This window comes from Protopterus annectens, chromosome 3.part1 (genome assembly GCF_019279795.1).
Source record: "Protopterus annectens isolate FY-2018-M chromosome 3.part1, PAN1.0, whole genome shotgun sequence".
NCBI lineage: Eukaryota > Metazoa > Chordata > Ceratodontiformes > Protopteridae > Protopterus > Protopterus annectens.
In genome coordinates, this window is record NC_056732.1 from 405,164,906 (window position 1) to 405,187,236 (window position 22,331).

The window sequence follows — 22,331 nt, forward strand, 5'->3', positions numbered from 1 at the left end:
CAGTGAAGATGTTCCCTCATGTCATGTAAAGTTTCCCCAAAAGAAAAATCCTCAGAAGGAGAAGCTGAAGGAATGGATTCCTCAGCATCAGAATCCTCATAAGGAGGGAAAGTATATTCCTGTTCAGAGGGAGACACTGAAGAAATAGATGCCTGATCAGAGGATTCATAATCCAATTCTTGCCTTGGCCTTTTGTCTGGAGGGGGATGTGAACCCCTAATCATGGTTAGTAAGTCTTCCGCCATTTTAAGCATTTTTTTCTGTGATTTGGGTCCCGGATCAGAGGAGGCCTGGGCTTGAGTCTTTGATTTAGGAGTAGTCTTCGCCTTTGTCTTTATCAGAGCTGTGTAGGCCTGAAAACCCCCTCGGAAGCCGGTACCTGCACAGCGGCTCCGGACACATCCGAGGGAGCATTGTCCGAAGGTCCTGCACCTGGAGTACTCAAAGGCCTAGCTGGCTCCTCGTGGGAGTCCGTTTTGGCAATCGGTTCTGTAATGGCCGACGACAGGGGCTGCGAAAGCGCCTCACTGACGACGGCCGAACCTGTAGCTGGCTCTGCTTGTCAACAGTCGTCTGATTTGGACCTCGGAGGCCTGTCCTTATCCTTGCGTCATTTGTGAACTCCGGTAGTCGGAAGCGTGTCCGACATATTGTAATTAAATCGCCTGCCAAAGTAGTGAAAAGCAAAATCGGATCTTGGCTTAACAGTACGTTGGTTAAATCTAGCACAAAACCGACAACTAGCTACGTCGTAGTCAGGGCCTAAACAAGGAATACAGTAAGAGTGGAAATACAATTATTAACTTTTTCTGACATCGGACTGGAGCAAGAAAAAAGTTTCCCCAATGGGGTGCTTAGCTTTCAGAAGAAGAAGAAGAAAGTCTTCGGAATGAAGCACGAAATATATCAGGAGTCAGTCAACCGGCACTTGCGAACTGCTTCCACCGCACGGCAAGAAAGACTGGAGAAAGTACAGTTTTGTACCTACCATAAATGTAGATGTCCGATAGGTATGCATCTGCAGTCATAACATATGGGTTGTCCTGCCTCAGGCAGCCCTTCGGTCGGCCGGATTCCAAAGTCTGGGTCTGGCCTCGGCTGATGTCGCACCTTCCCCGACATCAGAGCGTCTGGGGTATAAAATCATCAGCCGACGCCATTTTCCTCAGTTTTTCTTGCCCCAGATGCCAGGTGCCCTCTAGGAAGGCTAAATTTGGATAAATGCAATAGAATTCCAAACATTTGCAAATATATATATATATATACATATATATATATACAGCCCCAAATTTATCGGTGCACGTATCGCTACTGTGCGCGAACCAAAACTCAGCTATGCAGCCAAAACACACTCCTCCAAACTAGGTTCAGCACTCGCCTTCATACCGGACTGGTATGAAAATAAACAGAAGAAACCGAGTGAAATATTAAGGCTTTATTCTTGCCTCCTGGTCTGCCCCACAGACCGGTTTCGCTTCTCTAAGCGTCATCAGTGTGTCATCTGATGGCACCATGTACACTTTTTATTCTAGCGTGCTTCCTTCATAATTAAAAGAGCCATACATACACCACCAATATATATTTACAATTTTGCAATTTAAACTCAAAAACAATCGAGATGCACTCAAAGTCAAAACTGAAACACATTGTTTTTGGTATCTAGTTATAGATGCAGTATTTTGGCAATTAATGAATGTGTTTCAGTTTTGACTTTGAGTGCATCTCCATTGTTTTTGAGTTTAAATTGCAAAATTGTAAATATATATTGGTGGTGTATGTATGGCTCTTAATTATGAAGGAAGCACGCTAGAATAAAAAGTGTACGTGGTGCCATCAAATGACACACTGATGACGCTTAGAGAAGCGAAACCGGTCTGTGGGGCAGACCAGGAGGCAAGAATAAAGCCTTAATATTTCACTCGGTTTCTTCTGTTTATTTTCATACCAGTCCGGTATGAAGGCGAGTGCTGAACCTAGTTTGGAGGAGTGTGTTTTGGCTGCATAGCTGAGTTTTGGTTCGCGCACAGTAGCGATACGTGCACCGATAAATTTGGGGCTGGATGTATTATGTGAGTCGAGTGCTGTATTTCAGAAAGGCCAGGCAGGCCCAGGAAGGAGGAACGGTAAACCTTTATTAAGGCAGCTGTTCCAGCAAACCGAGTGGAATTTATTGGTCGCCTTTTGTGATGGCTACCAGACGAGATTTACAGTCGTTTATTTCACAGCTTACAGCTGATAAGGATGACTACTCCATGTTTTTGGGGCCAGATACACCAGGGAATCAACAAACTGAAACCATAGGGAATGAAACTGATATTAAACTACATTTTCGAAAACTAGGAGACATTACTAAAAAGGTACGTTCAATTATTTGGCACAATAAACTGTTGCGAGCATATGTTCAAGCCAAAGTTATACCACGGGGACTGCGGGTGCAGTTAGAGCCTGGACTTGGCAAAGAGGATGGGGAGTTCATGAAACAATGGCGTGACACCCAGATTAAGGCTTCCAACATGTTTATGACATTGTTAATTGAGTATTATGATAGGCAATTGCCTGATTTAACAGCTAAGTTGTATGAAAGTCAGCAACGTACATGTAAATTTGAAGGCACCAATGAATATCAAAGAGTTTATAGTGACTTTATGGCTGATATTGAGAAGTTTGAACAAGAGCTACAAGCTCGTAAGATGAAAAAATACCGTAGGGACATTAATGATTTTCAACAAGATAGAGTGTTTTCTTGGAAGAAAGAAACCAAAACGGTGCATTTTGAAAATGCAAGACAAAATAGACCTAAGCGGAAGCGGGTCAAGTCCATATTGAGACCACAGAAGAATATATACAGCACTTCTGAAGGCTCATCAGGCTGTACCAATACTGATACGGAACCAGAATATGAATTTGGCACCGCTTTATCACCAGAAATGCCACTTTCCAAGAAAACCAAGACCCCTTTAGGAGGGGGGGTCGCAAACACAAGAGGCGACCAATAAATAGTGGATTTATTCCATATGGAGCCCCTACAGTACCGGTTCCTGGGACATTGGACTTTTCTACTGGCGATGATATGGTAGATGTCAATCACCTGGTAGTAAATTTAACTAAAAACAAAGTCGGTTCCAGTGAAATAAAGCTATTAAACAAAGGACTTAACTATGTGCCTTCATTTTTCTTGTCACACTATGATACTGTTCGAGACCTTAAACAGTTTACACGTATTTTAAATTTGAAATGTTGGTTTGCAAATCAGAATACCACCAATGTAAAACAAGATGGTATTGCTTTTAAGTTTAAAAAATCTACCTTTCAGCCTATGTACAAATAACAATGTAAAAATATTTGAACAAATGGTATTGAAAGAATTGCACACCCAACAAAGTGAGATATTTAAAAATACAGAATATAATCTATCTAAGGATGAATATTTAGCCATGACCAAGATGGCTACTGATATTACTAAGGTTATAACTAAGGCTGATAAGGGGGGAGCTATAGTTATTTGAGATAGGGAAGATTATGAAACAGAAGCTAGAAAGCAATTAGCTGACCCTATCTTTTATAGCCCCCTGTCTATAGATCCAACTAGTGGGTTTAAATCTATCATACTAGCTTATCTTCAAAAGGCAGTACATGAACAACTCATCACCCAAGAATTAGCAGCACAACTGACGGTTGACAGTCCTACTTTTCAATATTTTTACTTGGTCCCAAAAATACATAAAACATTACACTCTCCCCCAGGTAGGCCCATTGTGGCAGGTAAAGGCTCTTTAACAGAACCATTATCAGAGTATCTAGAATGCCAACTTAAACCTATGTTGAACCTAGTGAGAGCTAGGATAAAAAACACTACTGAATTCCTTATATTGATGGATGATTTACAGATATCCAACTATAGTCTAATGGGAACATTAGACGTTCAATCTCTTTATACTAGCATCCCACATCAAGCAGGGATAGTAGCAGTCAAATACTGGATGAATAAATCAGGTAATTACAAGCCATCTGAGATGGAGTTCTTACTAGGGATCTTAAGTTTAGTATTAAAATACAATGCCTTTAAATACAATAACAACTGGTATTTGCAGGTGAAGGGTACGGCTATGGGGGCGACATTCGCTCCCATATATGCGGACCTATTTATGGGCTACCTGGAAGAGTGTTATATTTATCAAGAAGCATTTCCATACAAAGGTCAGTTAACAATGTGGCGTCGATATTTAGATGATTGTTGGGTAGTGTGGGATGGGAGCATGACGGAATGGGATAGCTTTAAACGATACCTAAATTCTAATGAATTTGGGATGATTTTCACAGGTAAATTAGATTTATTTACGGTGGATTTTTTAGATGTAAATGTGACCAAGTTGGTAGATGGAACCATAACTACCACTTTGCACCGTAAACCTTTTTCAAAGAACTCCATCCTACACGCCAAAAGTTGTCATCCGCCACATGTAATTAAAAACATACCTAAAGCGCAGTTCCAACGCATAAAAAGAATATGCTCTACAGCTAATGAATACTGCAGATATGAAACGGATTTAACTGACAGGTTTAAAGCAAGGGGCTATTTGATAAATAATATTGAGCAGGCTAAAACCGAAATATATCAAATAGATAGAAATAAATTGTTGATTGAAAAAGATAGGGATCTTAAGGAAACATCTAAGGTGATTAGATTTGTTACAACGTATGCAACCAATACTAACAGGATTAAACAAGTAGTAGATAGATATTGGAACATATTATTGAATGACCCATACTTGTCTAATATATTAGGACCTAAATGTCAATACAGCTATAGAAAGGGTAAATCTATAGGACAGTATTTTACTGCTTACAAAAAAGGTATTAAAGCGAATGAGGCAGGCCCACAGGTAAAAGGGAGCACATTTTGTGGTCATTGTAAATTTTGTAAATTAATGTCCAAGACTTCATCGTTCACGTCTACTAATACCGGTAAAGTTTATGACATAAGAAGTTTAGTGACATGTAGTACCCCCTGGGTAGTATATATGGCGATTTGCCAGTGCGGCGCTTTTTATATTGGGCAGACATCCTGTAAGTTAAAATCCAGGATAGCAGTACATATTAGTGATATTAAATGTAAAAGGAGTAGAAGCGCCTTGTATAAACATATTATACAGCATCCCCAGGCCCATTTTGTTTTTGTTGGGATTGACAAGGTGGCTGATGCTATTAATAATGAATCACACAAACATAAAATTCTGACCGGGAAGGAACGCAGATGGATTATTAATTTAGGGGCATTGTTCAAGCCAGGCCTGAATGAACATTGGTGATAATATTCAATGACCACTAACTAGTAGCTCTAGCTATATATTAAGTATGGGGGGATATATATATATTTGATGATAAGGGACCCACAAATACTTAGATTAGGCTAAATGGGGAATGTAAATTCATTTACATATTTATGGTGTTGAAGGCTGTTTGGGAAACTAATTGTTTTTGGTATCTAGTTATAGATGCAGTATTTTGGCAATTAATGAATGTGTTTCAGTTTTGACTTTGAGTGCATCTCTATTGTTTTTGAGTTTAAATTGCAAAATTGTAAATATATATTGGTGGTGTATGTATGGCTCTTTTAATTATGAAGGAAGCACGCTAGAATAAAAAGTGTACGTGGTGCCATCAGATGACACACTGATGGCGCTTAGAGAAGCGAAACCGGTCTGTGGGGCAGACCAGGAGGCAAGAATAAAGCCTTAATATTTCACTCGGTTTCTTCTGTTTATTTTCATACCAGTCCGTTATGAAGGCGAGTGCTGAACCTAGTTTGGATAGGAATACAGAAAACAAGTGTGGTAGGCAACCAATAACACGAAAAGCAGACCGGACCCCTGTAGCTCGAACAGACAACACCAGGAACTCTGCAGGAATACCACTGTAATGTCCAAAGTTCACACTTAAAACGAACACCAGTCAATGTAAATGATGAAAAACTTCTAGTCTGGCACCAGTTTAAAACTCCATTTAATGACACAAACAAGGTTTAGCGCTTTCATCTACACTAAGGCAGACTTCTTCAGAACCGTGGATATGTCGGCCTGTAAAATCTGATGTGTCCCAAAAATGTCCCAGTTTTGGTCATTTGAAAAGGTGGCAACCCTATAGACTGTGTCTTGCGACTAAACACCCACTACAGTCTCGCACATCTGAAGTGGTATAAACTGACAAACGAGAGCGGAACAGTCCGTATTTAAACAAATACTTACAAAGTTTAAGCAGGAGCTTGTGACTACAACCCAGCTTGGCCGGATCGTGCGGAAATTCCTTAGAGCCAAGCTGGGTTGTAGTCACAAGCTCCTGCTTAAACTTTGTTAGTATTTGTTTAAATACGGACTGTTCCTCTCTCGTTTGTCAGTGTATACCACTTCAGATGTGCGAGACTGTAGTGGGTGTTTAGTCGCAAGACACAGTCTTATAGGGTTGCCACCTTTTCAAATGACCAAAACTGGGACATTGTCGGGACACATCAGATTTTACAGGCCGACATATCCACGGTTCTGAAGAAGTCTGCCTTAGTGTAGATGAAAGCGCTAAACCTTGTTTGTGTCATTAAACGGAGTTTTAAACTGGTGCCAGACTAGAAGTTTTTCATCATTTACATTGACTGATGTTCGTTTTAAGTGTGAACTTTGGACATTACAGTGGTATTCCTGCAGAGTTCCTGGTGTTGTCTGTTCGAGCTACAGGGGTCCGGTCTGCTTTTCGTGTTATTGGTTACCCTAGGAATACCACAGAGGGGTAGGAGGGAGGGTAAACCTGACTGCAGATGCATACCTATCGGACATCTACATTTACGGTAGGTACAAAAGTGTACTATGTCCTTCAAGGATGCATCTGCAATCATAACATATGGGTAGAATACCATAGCCAATCTGGGGGAGGAGGTACTAAGAAAAAGATGGTGTGGTTAGGATCCCCTGCAGGACTGCAGTAGCAAAGCCTGCTCTGGATCTGGAGTATAAAGGTAGATTGTAATGTTTGGTAAATGTATGCACGGAGCTCCAAGTAGCAACTTCTAAAATGTCCTTGGTAGCCACCCCTCGTAGGAAGGCTGTAGTGGTGGCCGTGGCCCTTGTGGAATGAGGCCTGATGTTTGCAGGAACTGACTTTCCATGAAAGGATTAACAAAATCGAATGCAATTTCCTATCCATTTTGAAATTGTCTGTTTGGAAATTGCTTTTCCTTGCACCCCAGCAGCATGTGCTAGAAATAGTTGGTCAGTTTTTCTGGTACTTTTAGTTCTGTCCAAGTAGTAGCGTAGTTGTCTGTGTATATCCAGGGTGTGCAGAAGTTTTCCCCCCTCTATTCTGTGGATTTGGGAAGAACACAGGCAAGTGAATAGCTTGGTTCAAGGATACCCTAGATACCACCTTTGGCATAAAAGTAGGATTAGTTCTTAGTGTAACTCTGTCCTGATGGAAGATAAGAAATGGCTGTACTGCCATTAATGCTTGTAACTCAGATACTCTTCTTGCTGAAGTTATTGCCAGAAGGAATGCAGTTTTCCAAGACAGAAGCTGAAGATCCGCTGTTGCTGCTGGTTCAAAGGGAGGAAGTGTTAGTTTCTCCAAGACAAAGTTGAGATCCCAAGCAGGTAAAAGGGGTTTTCTTGGAGGTTTGATATTTTTGATCCCTCTCAGAAATTGCTTGAGGAGAGGGTGTGAGAAGATAGGTGGATCCACATGGTATTTTGCTGAAATTGCTGAGGCATGAATCTTAATGGAAGAATAGGAAAGGCCATTGTGGAACAGTTCTGCTAAGTATTCCAGAATATTTGTCATGCTTGCCACTGTCACATCCAAGCCTTTTGATGTGTTCCAAATGAGAAATCTTTTCCATTTAGATGAGTATGTCTTCCTTGTGGAAGGCCGGAGAGCTTCCATGATAATGTCCTTCACTCTCTGTGATAAAACATTTTGTTTTGGATTTAAGGGATTTTCCAGGCAGTTAGCTGCAATGTTTTTAAGTTGGGATGCATGATCTTGAAATGGTTCTGCGTCAGAAGAAGAGGCCATAGGGGGAGAGGCCATGTTTTTGCCTGTGACATGTTCCTCAATAGTGGATACCAGTGTTGCCTTGGCCAGTCTGGAGCTATCAGAATCACTCTTGGCTGTTCCTCCCTGATCTTCAGTAGAACCTTGTACATTAAAGGGAGAGGTGGGAAGGCATATACTTTTAGAGCTTTCCAGCTGAAAGAGAGTGTCCACCCTCCATGCTTGTGGGTGCTATGTCCTTGAGCAGAATGTCCTCAGTTGATGGTTGAGGGGGGAAGCGAACAGATCTATCTCCAGCGTTCCCCAAGTCTTTGTTATGAGTTGGAAGATGTCTGGGTGCAGCATCCATTCGTGTGCATCCATGGTAGTTCTGCTTAAGCTGTCTGCCAGTGTATTTTCCTTTCCTGGCACGAACTGGGACTGCAGTTGGATATTGAGTTTCAGGCATAGCTCCCATAGATTCATAGCCAGCCGGCATAGAGGGTAGGAGTGTGTGCCTCCCTGCTTGTTTATGTACCACATGACCGTGGTGTTGTATGTCCTTATTAACAGGTGGCCTTGATGGAGGAAGGGTTTGAAAGCCTCGATTGCATGCATCACTGCCAGCATTTCCTTTTGGTTTATGTGCATGTGTAGCTGTCCTTGAGACCATAGGCCTTGGATACATTTGCCCTCCATGTGTGCTCCCCATCCTCGGTCTGAAGCGTCCGTGGTGATGGTTTGTTTTGTTTTTGGTCTGTTGAAAGGCAACCCTCTGTTGGACTGGCAGGCCTGAGCCCACCACAGGAATTCCTTTTGAAGGCAAGGAATGATTGGTATCAAAGTCTCCAAACTGTGACTGTGTTGAGACCATACACTCCTTAGATACCACTGTAATTTTCTCATATGCAGCCTGGCCTGTGGTATCAGAATTATGCAGGATGCCATGTAACCCAGGGCCTGCAGGATTTTCCTTGCAGTAAGCTGAGCTTGTCTTGTTAGATTCATGAAGTAATCTGGAAGCTGTTTTTGTTTTTCTTCTGTGAGAAAGGCCATTTGGGTGGTTGTGTCTAGATCCACACCCAGAAAGGTTATCCTTTGGGATGGAACCAGTCTTGATTTTTGGATGTTGACTGTCTATCCCAATGCCTGTAGTAGGTGGATGGCATAGGCCAAGTCTTTTATCAAATTTATCTTGTTGTCCGCTTGTATAAGGCAGTCGTCCAGATAAGGGTAGATTTGAATCCCCTGAAGTCTGCAGTGTGCAATTACTGATGCCAGGCATTTCGTGAATACTCTGGGCGCAGTAGATAAGCCAAAGGACACTGCTGAGAATTGATAATGCTCTGATCCTGCAAGAAATCTGAGGTGTCTTCTGCAGTTTGGTCGAATAGGGACGTGCAGGTATGCCTCCTTGAGATCTAGAGTCACCAGCCAGGACTCCTTGCCCAACATGGGAAGAAGTTGCTGTAGGGTCAGCATCTTGAATTTTGGCACAATGAGGTAAGTATTCAGTGCAGACAGGTCGAGAATAGGCCTCCATTGATTTTCTTTTCTTGGTACAAGGAATAGTCTGGAGTAAAATCCTTGGCCTTGCTCTGAAAGTGGTACCTTTTCTATAGCTTTCATTTGAAGCAAGTTGTTGATCTGCTTTAAAGCCTCTGCCCTCTGATTTGGTGGTAGGTTTGGCATTCCGTTTCTTTTTGGCAAAGTGTGGAAGTGGAACCTGTATCCTTTGTCTATTATTTGCAGTGTCCATGTGTCCCTTGTAATATGATGCCAATTTTTTGAGACTAAAGCAAGCTTTCCGCCCAAGGGTGCTTCCAGTTGAGCCCTGGTGGGCGGAATCAGAGTAAAGTCATTGAGCCTGTCCTGGTGTAGTAGTAGTTGTTGCTGCGGTTGCACTACCTCTCTGGTTGGCAGGTTGCCACTGACGGCCTCTGTAAGAGCCCCTAGATTGGCCTCTGCCTCTGGGGCGTTTGTTCCTGCCTCTCTGGGCTCTGTCCGAGTCTGGAAAGGACCAATTCTTAGTAGGCCAGTTTCTGCTGAATCTCGGTGGTTGTACTTGTAGGAAATCCTTAACTGTTTGCACAGATTTTTTCTTCATACTTTTTTAAGACCTCCTGAGCAGAGGAGCCAAATAAATTTTGTTTCTCCATTGGAGCATCCAGGAGTTTAGCTTTAACATGGTCTGGCAAAGATTGTTCCTTCAGCCAGGCATGCCTACGAATAACTGCCCCAGTCATAGCGGACCTAAATGAAGCCTCCAATGCATCATAACCACACTTTAAGAAATGATTACTAACCTGCTGTGAGTTGTGTACCAAATCCTGAAGGGATTTACAGTCAAGGGGTTCAGGAGAAGAAAGCTTCTTGTTCAGTTCATCTAACAAATACTCTTGGTACTGTATCATATGAAATTGACAATTTAGTGCCCTGACGGAAAGAGTTGCAGAAGTATATACCTTCTTTCCCCATCTCTCTAAAGCTCTAGACTCTCTTTCAGAAGGTAGAGGATTTTTGGCAGTGGCAGCCGCAACCCCTTTAGGGCCCAGAGTAATAGTTTCTGGGTCTGCAGAATGGGCTTTATACAGATGAAAATGAGAATCCGGGACCCTGTAGTATCTATCAGGTTTGGCAGGGGCTGGGGGGAGAGTATCAGGGGCTGTACTGACATCATTGTACACATCATCAATTACATTTAAAACAGGAGGTATAGCTAAGGGCCTATGCTGAGGCAAATGTAAAAAGGTCCTTAATCTTTTTCTAGAATCAGAGAAATCTTGACCTTGCCATTGAAAATGCTCTCTCATGGAGTGTAGAGTCTCACCAAAGGAAAACTCTTCAGGAGGGGAGGCCGAAGGGATAGATTCTTCTGCATCAGAATCCTCATAGGGCGAATGAGCCTCCTCCTGGTGGTCTGACAACTCAGAACCATCCGAGGACTCATCTGAAGAGTGTGTGTCAGAAGGCTCAATCCTGGGCCTTTTGTCTGGTGGAGGGTGAGAGGCCCTGTCCGGGTGAGGTTGTGAACCTCTAATTAAAGAAATAAGGTCCTCTGCAAGGCTGAGGATCTGAGAACTAGAGGAAGGCCTCTGGGATGTAGTTTTGGGAGGCAAAGCTTTAGAAAGTTTAGCAGCTTTAGCCCTAGAAAAGGCCTTAATGGACATGGAAGCAGGGGGCCTAGCTGCCCCACGTGCAGGAGTAGATATGTCCAAAGGTATGGTGTCGGACATATCCTGGGCACTGGTTTCGGTAGGTAGCTCGGTAGCCGACTCAGCCGGGGCCTCCCGGGCCGCGGTGGTCGGTTGAGTGGATTTGGATGAAGGAATCTCCGAAGACTTGGTTTCGGCCAAAACAGAGACACTCGCGGTAGGCCTTACCGTGGTTTCAGCCGAAACCGCGGGCCGCGAGTGTCGGTCCTTGTCCTTCCGTTTTTTCACCAAATGTGATGTCGGAGTCTCCGACGGCATTTTATATGCAAAACTAGCCCCAAAAAATTCCTCTGCAAACTCCGACCGACGTCTAAGAGTTCGTCGGTTGAAGGAAGCACGGACGATACGTCGTGGTCTGGGCCTAAGCAAGGAAGGCAGTAGGAATGGAAATCCTTATGAGGTATTTGTTTCCCACAAGTTAAACAATTATTTACTTTATCTGACATCGGCTGAGGCAAGAAAGAGTCCCCAACGGGGTACTTAGCTTTTTCGAAGTTTTCGGTAGCTGAAATCACTGGATCTGACCGACTGGCACTTGCGAACAGCTTCTGCTTCGGGCACCGCGCGGCAAGAAAGACTGAGGAAAATGGCGTCGGCTGATGCTTTTATACCCCAGACGCTCTGACGTCGGGGAAGGTGCGACATCAGCCGAGGCCAGACCCAGACTTTGGAATCCGGCTGACCGAAGGGCTGCCTAAGGCAGGACAACCCATATGTTATGACTGCAGATGCATCCTTGAAGGACATCATGGCGCCGGCTGGCAGCTTTGTACTCCTGGCGCTCTGACGTCAAGGAGCATGACTGAACAGCCGACGCCGGACCCAGACTTTGGGATTCTGGCCGACAAGAGGGCTGCCTGCCGGCAGGAAGAACCCTACAGTGATGACTGCAACAGTGAAACACGATGAACATCCTTTCTTTACAACAATGAGAGAGGCAGTGAGATAACAATCCAGCTAAAAATACTTTTGAAATTCCTTGGCCCAAATTATCTTTAGAAAAAGAAACAAATAGCTGATCTGTCTTCCTGCAAGTTTTGGTACAATGGAGGTACAGACGGCACTGGCAATGCAAATCCAGCAGCTGAAGCATATATTCTTCCTTTAGTGGAAAAATCTGGAAGGGAAAGCAGCAGGCTGATGCACTGGTTCAATGGGGTCTCAGTAGCTACCTTAGGGATAAAAGATGGATTAAATTGCAAATATACCCTATCCTTGTAGAAAATAATAAAATGAGGCTTGCAAGACAATGCCTGCAGCTCTGACACTCTTCAGGCTGAAGTGACTGCGAGCAGAAAAAGTGTTTTCCAAGTCCAGAATTTGATATCCACCTTGGCAGCAGGTTCAAAGGGTGGTTGGGTTAAGGCTTGAAGCAAAATGGTCACACCCCAAGGAGGAGTAGGATCCCTAAGGGGAGATGTAAGGAAAGAAGGCACCCCTCAAGAAAGCTTTGGATAATCTGAGAGAAACCGAGGCTGATGGATTTTCTTCAGCATGAAAATCTGAGACAGACATTAACTGGACATGAATCAAGAATAACTGGCCCTATCATGAAACATAGATGCTGGAAATTAACACAGTTGAGATAGGGGACGAAAAATGTGCAGATTACTTTGGGAGGCTCAGAAACAAAAATCTCTTCCACTTACTCTTGTAAACTTTTCTAGTACATGGTCTTTGGGAAGATATAAAAATACAGACTACAAGGGAATAAAGCCTGGACTCACTAACCATCATAGGAAGTGGAGAAACCAAGCACTTGACTTGAGGGCCTGAATGTCCAGATGAGAAATGTCAGACAGGTGAGAGAGGAGGTCTGATCAGGATCCAGCACCCAGGAAGGGTGTTCCAAATGAAGCCAGAAAGGGGCAATTAAGATGATTCATCTTCATCTCTGATGTTCTCTGCAGGAATTTTAGGATCAGAGGAGTAGGGATTAAGGCATAAAGATTGGGGGGGGGGGGTGCAAACATGCGTCACAGCATCACTCTGTGACTCCCCCTAAGCGGGTATTCAGGGCAAAACCCCGGATGGACTTGGTGCTGTGGGGAGAAGCAAAAGAGATTGTAGCGTGGTCAGCCTCAATGAAGGAAAATTTGCACTACCACTGGTGGACTGAGGGGCCACTCATAAGGCAGAAAGATAGATCAGCTCAACCTGTCTGACAGAAAGTACAGTTGTGTAAGAACTTAACATAATAGATGCCATACTAATAACTGGTTGCAGTATTCCTGACAAGGGTTGTCACCATTAATAGTCCAACCGGGGTACCACAGCTTTACCTTCTCAAGGTCATACATGTGACAAATGACCTCAGTTTGTATGCACTGGGGTATACAGATGGGCATATGAGGGTGGCTTGTCAGACCAACTCCAAGTCAGTGGCCTGAAGACTACTGAGAGGGGAAGACTGGTCAGCTAGGAGAGGTGTACCTCAAATAAGTCAGAAAAAGTACAGTTGGGTACATGTACCATAAATGTAGATGTTCGAGTGTATTCACTGTTGCAGTCATTACATTTGGGTAATCTGCTGGCAGGTTGCCCTCAGTCGGCCTGAATGACAAAGTCTTGGGTCCTGCGTCGGTTGCTGTCTCCTCTTCCATGACGTCAGGGGTATAAAACATGCAGCCAATGCCATTTTAATCAGTTTTTCTTGCCCCAGATGTCAGGTGCCCCCCAAATGGGGAGCCAAAATATATATATATATAAAACTGTAAATATATAAATGCACTTTAAAAACATAAAATTTACCTTCAACTAAAAGCAAATACACCACAAAGGCTTTTGAGTATAGTGAAGGAAAGAAAAGGTATAGAAAGGGGACTGGCGGGTGGATAATCCGTACTGCAACACTGAATACACTCAAAAATCTACATTTATGGTAAGTGTACACAACTGTACTATGTTCTTCATGTTTCACTGTTGCAGTCATTACATTTGGGTAGAATCCTAAAGCTATGGATAGGAGGATGGAGCTAAACAGCATTAGGGGCAGCTATAAGGCTCTGCAGGACTGCAGTGGCAAAGCCTGCCCTGGATTTAGAAAAGAGAGGTAAAATATATTGCTTTGTGAACATATGAACTGTGCTCCAAGTAGCAGCTTCTAGAATGTCTCTGGAAGGGACCCCTCTGAGAAAAGCTGCTGAGGTAGAGGCAGCCCTGGTGGATTGGGATCTGATCCCCTTGGGCAAAGGTTTACCATGGTGCAAATAGCAGAAACGAATGCAATGGCTTATCCATTTAGAAATAGTCTGCTTTGATATAGCCTTCCCCTCTGATCCTGCAGCAAATGCCACCAGTAGTTGCTCAGACTTTCTTAGAGATTTTGTCCTGTTTATGTAGAATCTTAGTTATCTGTGTACATCCAATGAATGCAGAATCCTCTTCCCCTTGTTCTGCGGATTTGGGAAGAAAGTTGGCAGGTGATTGGTCTAGTTAAGAGCCACACTGGATACCACCTTAGGCATAAAAGAAGGATTGGTCCTGAGGGCCACCCTGTCCGGGTAAAAAATAATGAAAGGCTCCACTGCCATGAGAGCCTGTAGTTCTGAAACCCATCTAGCTGAAGTGACTGCCAAAAGAAAAGCTGTCTTCCAAGAAAGAAATGTTATATCTGCAGTAGCTGCTGGTACAAAAGTAGGTAGGGTGAGTTTTTCCAGCACAAAACTGAGGTCCCATGCAGGAGATGGCGCTCTCCTGGGAGGCCTTACATTTTTGACCCCTCTGAGGTACTGTTTTAGCAAGGTGAACTGAGATGGCAGAGGCATGTATTTTTATTGAAGAAAAAGATAGACCCTTGTCAAGGATCTCAATTAAGTATTGTAAAATCTGAGGAATATTGAGCTTTGCTGTGTCTATTCCTTGTGCTTGGCTCCAAGCACAGAATCTCTTCTATTCATCAGCATAAGATTTTCTAGTACTAGGCCTTCTGGCTTCCAAAATGACATCCATCACAGGTTTACTGAGAGATGTGGTTGGTAACAGTTGATTAGCCATGCTGCAAGATTCAGAGTTTGGAGCTGTGTGTGCAGAATTTGATAGTTCTGCTGAGACAATAGGTGAGGTGTTTGAGGCAAGTACCACGGAGGACGATGTGACATATTCCTTAGAAGCGGGTACCAGTGTTGGCGAGGCCAGTCCGGAGCAATACAGCACTAAACATAAAAGTAAATAAAAAAGGATAACATATTAAAGAACAAATAATGCAAGGACTTCTACAGCTATGTCTGAAAACTCAAAGGTAACACACAACTGTGTGCAGAAGTGGTAATAAATGGTACCACTTTCACTGAGCAGTGACAAAGCTAATCTGCTGGCCAACAAATTCAGCTCAAGCTTTACCCCCCCCCCCCACCACTCCCACCCATCACCCCTTGTGAAATCCTTATCAGCATAACCCACTCAACTATCAGCAGAGAACAGGTCATAATGGTATTCAGTAACGCTAAAAACACTGCCTCAATGGGGCCCGACAATATCCCAGGTTGTCATAAACAGCCTGAAACATGACTTATCAGGATCACTTGAATCACTTTTCAGCTATTGCCTCAAAACATGCTATGTACCATGCGAATGGAAGATGGCAATAGTTATCCCCCCTTCACAAGGGTGGACCATCAAATGACCACAGAAACTACAGATCCATTATTCTGACTAGTCTAATATGCAAGGCCGTGGAATGAATTATCCTGGAAATGAACAAAGACATTAGCGACCTACAGACACTGGACCCAATCCAGTTTGGTTTTATCAAAGGAATGTTCATGCCTACTTAACCTGGTACATTTCTTTGAAAAGGTTACCAAGGCAATGGATGATGGGGAAAACTCTGCATACCATCTACCTAGACCTGGCTAAGGCATTCAGCACAATATCCCACTCCGGTATTGTAGAGAAACTCACCGAAACAGGTATAAATCTCTGAATAACTCACTGGATTGCCAACTGTCTCACAGACAGGACCCCAAGAAGTCAGGATTGGTAACAACACCTCCGCCAAGAGAAAGGTCATCAGTGGAGTACCACAGAGCTCTGCGCTGGGCCCACTACTGTTTGGCATCTACTTCTGGAGGTTAAGGATAATGTCAAGAGCCTATGGCTCTCCAAGTTTGCATAAGACTGCAAATTGGGAGCTATCATAAATTACCCCATGACACTAATATCCTACAAGAGGGTCCAACACAGACAAAGGACTGCTGCCAAAGCCATGGATTAAAACTCAACGCAAAAAAGTGTATTACAGTGCCCTTTGGGGGGAAAAAATCCCCCCAGGCAAATTACTACATTGAAGAGATCCCTAAGAGTTGACCCAGTAGTCTACATAGACAGTAACCTGACCTTTGACCAACTCATAACCAAGGTAGTAAGAAAATCATTCTATGTCACCCAACTTAAAAGTAATGGTATGGCATCCATGTCCAAAGAAAGTATAGTACCACTCTACTCTTCCCTTAATAGACCCATAATTAAATACAACTCCCCCTGCGGGATGTACCTACCTGGGTACATGCAACAGTTGAAATGCCCACAGAGGTTCCTCATCAAGAGGATACAGGGTATTAACACTGTCCTAACACAGATCACCCTGGTCTAAGGATATGTTATATGCCAGGCACAGGTTAATAGGCAATCTGTGCCTGGCATACAACGTTATCCTTAGACCCAGCCCTGATGGAGTTTTGACATCTGCAAAATGGGCACCACCAGAAACACTAGGTCCAGGGATCTCCATGCTCTAGAATAGGCTCCCCAACTCTATTCAAACGTAATGTTTACCACTGGCTAGAAAAATCACAAATTCATCCCTGGGCTAGCTGCAATGTCTTTTAGAGACAGAGGCCAATGGTAAACACTCCCTAACATTCCCCCCACACACAACTTTTTAGCAACCTCAAACATATTCCTCCTAATGTACCCCCCCACTAAGATGCACATGTTACAAGGGGATGCAACTGGGCTAGACAATGTGGCTAGGCTTATAAAAGTTTTGGTAGTTGTTGGCCTAGTGTATACCTATGAACCTATAAACAAACTACCGTGAGGGACTCCAGGATATGACTGATGCAGAAAGGTGAAGCCCCTCCCCCCCAAAAAAAGACATAGAACGTAAAGCAAAAAATGCTGCCGATATACGACATAAGATTTTTTGAACATTTGACCTAAATTAAAAGGATACTGACGAAGTACTTAAAAACAGGATATGACGTCAATACTGTCAGTCTCTCAGCAAAGCAAATAAATGAGTCAAAAGAAGTATTTATGTTTCTGCAGAAGGTGCACAACTGGTAGAAAATGCAACTAAGGAGTATGTACAAAAAATTATTTCCCTTAAGAACCATCCCCCTGCATATGGACAAAGCTTTTACTAGACTAACACAACTGCTCGTAGACTCATCTAGATCTAACCACGTTTTTTCTGCAAAGGTACAAATCCTCTACATCCCACACCCTTACTTATAGATATTCATTCCATGGTTGCACAACCATGCAAAAAAGTAAAAAAAATATAGGTTGGATGGGGGTGGTTGTGGTGAATCACTGCTGCTGCAGTTAAAAAAACACAATGCCAGTAATGATTCTCTATGAGAATCAACACTTTATAAGTTGCAACTCATCCATCACAATTTACAACAATGAATTTACAGACTACTGAAGTCTACGGAAACAATCCCGCCATTACCAAAACGTTTTTGGAAATGAAAAGTGAAAATGTGTTTTGGAAATATGTGTAAAGAAAGTGAACAAAGGAGAAAAAAATTAGTTTGTATGCCCTCAGTCATTCAACTTTATCAGTAAAAAATGTATGGCTCTGAGGAGTGCTGCAAAAAAACAAAAATGACAAATACCTTTTCTTGAGCCTCCTTCCAACTTTTAACAGGATCAGACTCATAGCCTCTCTGCATTAGCATCTGAATCAAATCTTTCTTCGGTTTATTTTCTGCAAGGAAAAAAAGCATGACTCACTGCAAAAATATCTAATTCTTAACTAAATTATAAACACACGATTAAAACTACATTAACTACAGCACATGCCATCTGTTTATAACATCAACTCTTCACAAAATTAAATATTTATGAAACTTGTAGTAACTGAACGCTTTAGACAAGTAAAAAAACTGCTCTTGTGATAGGTGGCAGTCATTTACAACTTCTCTACTACTTTCTAGTCAAGACAGACAGAATGAGTATATGGTCCACAAAAGATGTGCAAGTAAGCTCATAGTTCAACAAAGTAAACACACATTAATAAAGGTGGTCTACAACCAGGGTTGCCAGACGTCCCTATTTGGGCGGGACTGTCCCCTGATCAGCAGCCTGATCCCGAGTCCCGCCCTGCCGGTTTAAATCCCGGGCAGCCTCCGCTTTGTTGTTGTTTTTTTTTTATTGGCCTGTATACCGGCATACAGGCCAATCAAAAATTGCTAAACATGGAGCTTCTTGTGTTTAATGCGGAAGTTCCGCATTAAACAAAGCTCCGTGTTTAGCGATTTTTGATTGGCCCGTATGCCGGTATATGGGCCAATCAAAACATCGCAAAACAGAGCTACTTCTGTTTAATGCAGAACTGCGATGTTCCGCATTAAACAGAAGTAGCTCCATGTTTAGCGATTTTTGACTGGCCCGTATGCCGGTATACGGGCCAATCAAAACATCGTGAAACAGAGCTACTTCTGTTTAATGCGGAACTGCGATGTTCAGCATTAAACAGAATTACCTCAGTGTTTAGCATTTTTGATTCGCCCGTATACCAGTATACAGGCCAATCAAAACATCGCAAAACAGAGCTACTTCTGTTTAATGCGGAACTGCGATGTCAAGATTAACAGAAGTAGTTTGTTTAGCAATTTTTGATTGGCCCGTATACCGGTATACGGGCCAATCAAAATCGCAAAACAGAGCTACTTCTGTGAAATGCGGAACTGCGATGTTTCGCATTAAACAGAAGTAGCTCTGTGTGTACTTATTTTTGATTGGCTCGGGCCAATCAAATAAAAAATAAACACAGAGCTACTTCTATTTAATGCGGAGCTCTGATGTTCTGCATTAAAGACGTGGAAGACCCTTTTTTTTTCTTCTTTTTTTAGTACTCACTTAGAGTGAAAGATTTACTTTGTCCCTACCTGGCCAGTCGGAAATCTGGCAACCCTGTCTACAACAGAAACAATGGCGAAGTAGGTCAGAGTGAATGATTTCGCTATGATCAAAGCTGCAGAGAGCAATGCAGTGCCTTGCAACAAAAACAGAAAAATTGAATGACTAAGGCATTTCTATACTTGCCCACTTTCATATTGCACAAAGAAAAAAATGGAGAGCTGCCCCCAGCAAAAAGTACAGTTTTGTACCTACCATAAATGTTGATGTTCGAGGATCTACATTGCTGCAGTCATAACCTGTGGGTAGTCCGCTGTCCTCGGTCGGCCCCAATACCAAAGAGCTAGTCTGGCGTCGGTCATTGTCGCACAGAGCCGACGTCAGTACGTAGTAGTACTTAAGCGCATGACCGGCGCCATATCCTCAGTCTTTCTTGCCCCAGATGTCAGAAGGCCTAAAAATGAAAGGCCAGAGCCAAAATAGTAAACACCCAACAACCACCAGTGTGGAAATAAAGAGTATCCCCAAAAAGAAACACAGCAACCCCAAACTGTAGAGGGGAAGGAGGGAGGAATAATAGGACTGCAGCAATGTAGATCCTCGAACATCTACATTTATGGTAGGTACAAAACTGTACTATGTTCTTCGTCTCACATTGCTGCAGTCATAACCTGTGGGTAGAATCCCAAAGCAAAGGAAAAGGGAGGCTGGCAAACTAAATAGCATTAGGAGCTGCTAACATGCCCTGTAAAACTGCAGTGGCAAACCCAGCCCTGGACTTGGAATAAAGAGGGAGATGGTAATGCTTAGTAAAAGTGTGTACTGAACTCCAAGTAGCTGCCTCCAAAATATCCTTAGTAGCTACCCCTCAAAAAGCAGTAGATGTGGCAGTAGCCCTAGTAGAATGAGGTCTGATCCCAGCAGGAACATTCTTCCCATGATGAGAATAACAAAAGCAATACATTGACCAATCCACTTAGAAATAGTCTGCTTTGAAACAGCTTTCCCTTGTGAACCCAAAGCAAAGGAAACAAATAATTGTTGAGTCTGTCTGAACTCTTTAGTTCTGCTCAAATAATAACGTAGCTGCCTGTGGATATCCAAAGAATGCAAGACTTTTCCCCCCTTATTTTGGGGATCAGCATAAAAAGTAGGCAAATGAATAGACTGGTTCAAGGCCACATTAGAAATCACTTTAGGCATAAAAGTAGGGTTAGTACGCAAAGAAACTCTATCCTTATGGAATATCAGAAAGGGTTCAACTGCCATGAGTGCCTGCAATTCAGATACCCTCCTAGCAGAAGTAATGGCCAACAAAAAAGCAGTCTTCCAAGACAAAAACTTGTCTTTGTCTTGAGCAAGAATCAGGCAATCGTCCAGATAAGGATAAATTTATATTCCTCTCTGTCTGAAGAAAGCAATTACAGGAGCCAGAACTTTTGTGAATACCCTGGGCGCAGAAGATAAACCAAAGGGCAATGCAGAGAACTGATAATGAGAAGTACCAGCCCGAAATCTCAGGAATCTCCTGCAGCTGGGCCTAATAGGGATGTGAAGATAGGCCTCTTTGAGATCCAGGGTTACCATCCAGTGATCTTTGCCTAGCATAGGCAGAAGTTGTTGCAATGTTAACATCTTGAACTTTGGAATGTCTAGGTAGGTATTGAGAATGGACAAATCCAGAATCGGCCTCCAAGTGCTTCCTTTCTTTGGCACTAGGAATAGACGGGAATAAAATCCTAGGCCTACTTCTGATGGAGGGACCACCTGAATTGCCCCCATCTGCAAAAGCAAAGAAATTTGTTCCTGAGCCTCCAGCCTTTGCTGGGGAGGCACATCCGGCATGCCTTTGAAAGGAGGAAAAGTGTGAAAATAAAACTTGTAACCTTGATTTATTATATCCAACACCCATTTGTCCTGGGTGACCAAATGCCAGTTTTGTTTGAAAAGTCCCAACTTTCCTCCTAGAGGAGCTGCCAGTAAAGAAGGGTCTGGCAGCTGAAGATACAGGTCATTGGGTCTGTTTACGAAAGGGCTGACCCCTGCCCTCACCAGAAGACTGTGCAGGAGAACTCCAAGTCCTAGGTCTGAAAGAACCCTGAGCGTGAGCCCTGCCTCTACCACGTCTAGACCTGCCCTTAGACTGATAGTCCGAAGAAGGATAAGACCATCCTCTAGCAGGCCAATTCCTACTAAACTTAGGGGGCTGCACCTGCAGAAAATCCTTGACCGTCTGCATAGACTTAGCCTTATCTTCCATCTTTTTCGAGGACCAAAAAGTACTTCAGATCGAAGAGGAGCATCCAAAATCCGAGCTTTAACATGCTCTGACAAATTTTGATCCTTAAGCCAGGCATGTCTACGAATAACTGAACCTGTAGCAGCCACCCTGGAAGAAGCCCGAAGAGCATCGAAACCACACTGCAAAGAATGTTTGCCAACTTGATCTGATGCACGAACCAACTCCTGCAGCTCCTTACACTCTATACCCTCAGATAAAGCATCCACCTTAGATTTCAATTGGCCTAACAAAAAGTTCTGATACTTCAGCATATGAAATTGGCAATTCAAAGCCCTCATAGCTAACGTACAGGAGGTGTACACTTTTTTCCCCCACCTATCTAACGCTCTAGAATCTTTATCCAAAGGAACTGGATTCTTAGCCACAGAAGCCCTAACACCCTTCGGACCTTGAATAATAGTTTCCGGATCAGCTCTAGGACTCTTGTACAAATACTTATGTGCTTCTGGAACTCTGTAATACCTGTCTGGCTTAACAGGGGCAGGAGGCAAAGAATCAGGATTAAGGGAAGATTCAGAAAAAACATCCTGAACAACATCTAAGACAGGAGGAATAGCCAAGGGCCTATGCTGAGGCAAAAACAAAAATTCCCTAAGCCTTTTCCGAGAATCTGAAAAATCCTGACCTTCCCACTTGAAATGTTCCCTCATGGAATGTAAGGTCTCAGAAAAAGAAAAATCCACTGGAGGGGAAGCAGAAGGACAGGAGTC

At 43.1% G+C, this 22,331-nt stretch overlaps 1 protein-coding gene across 1 annotated transcript in view; it reads right to left on the reverse strand.

The window, feature by feature from the left end:
- TOP2B (DNA topoisomerase II beta) overlaps positions 1 to 22,331 on the reverse strand; it is a gene marked incomplete in the record, with an annotated part of 2,991,925 nt that overhangs the window by 873,649 nt on the left and 2,095,945 nt on the right. The window contains 1 exon segment of the mRNA XM_044066877.1: positions 18,074 to 18,165. Within this exon segment, the coding sequence (XP_043922812.1) occupies positions 18,074 to 18,165 (92 nt within the window).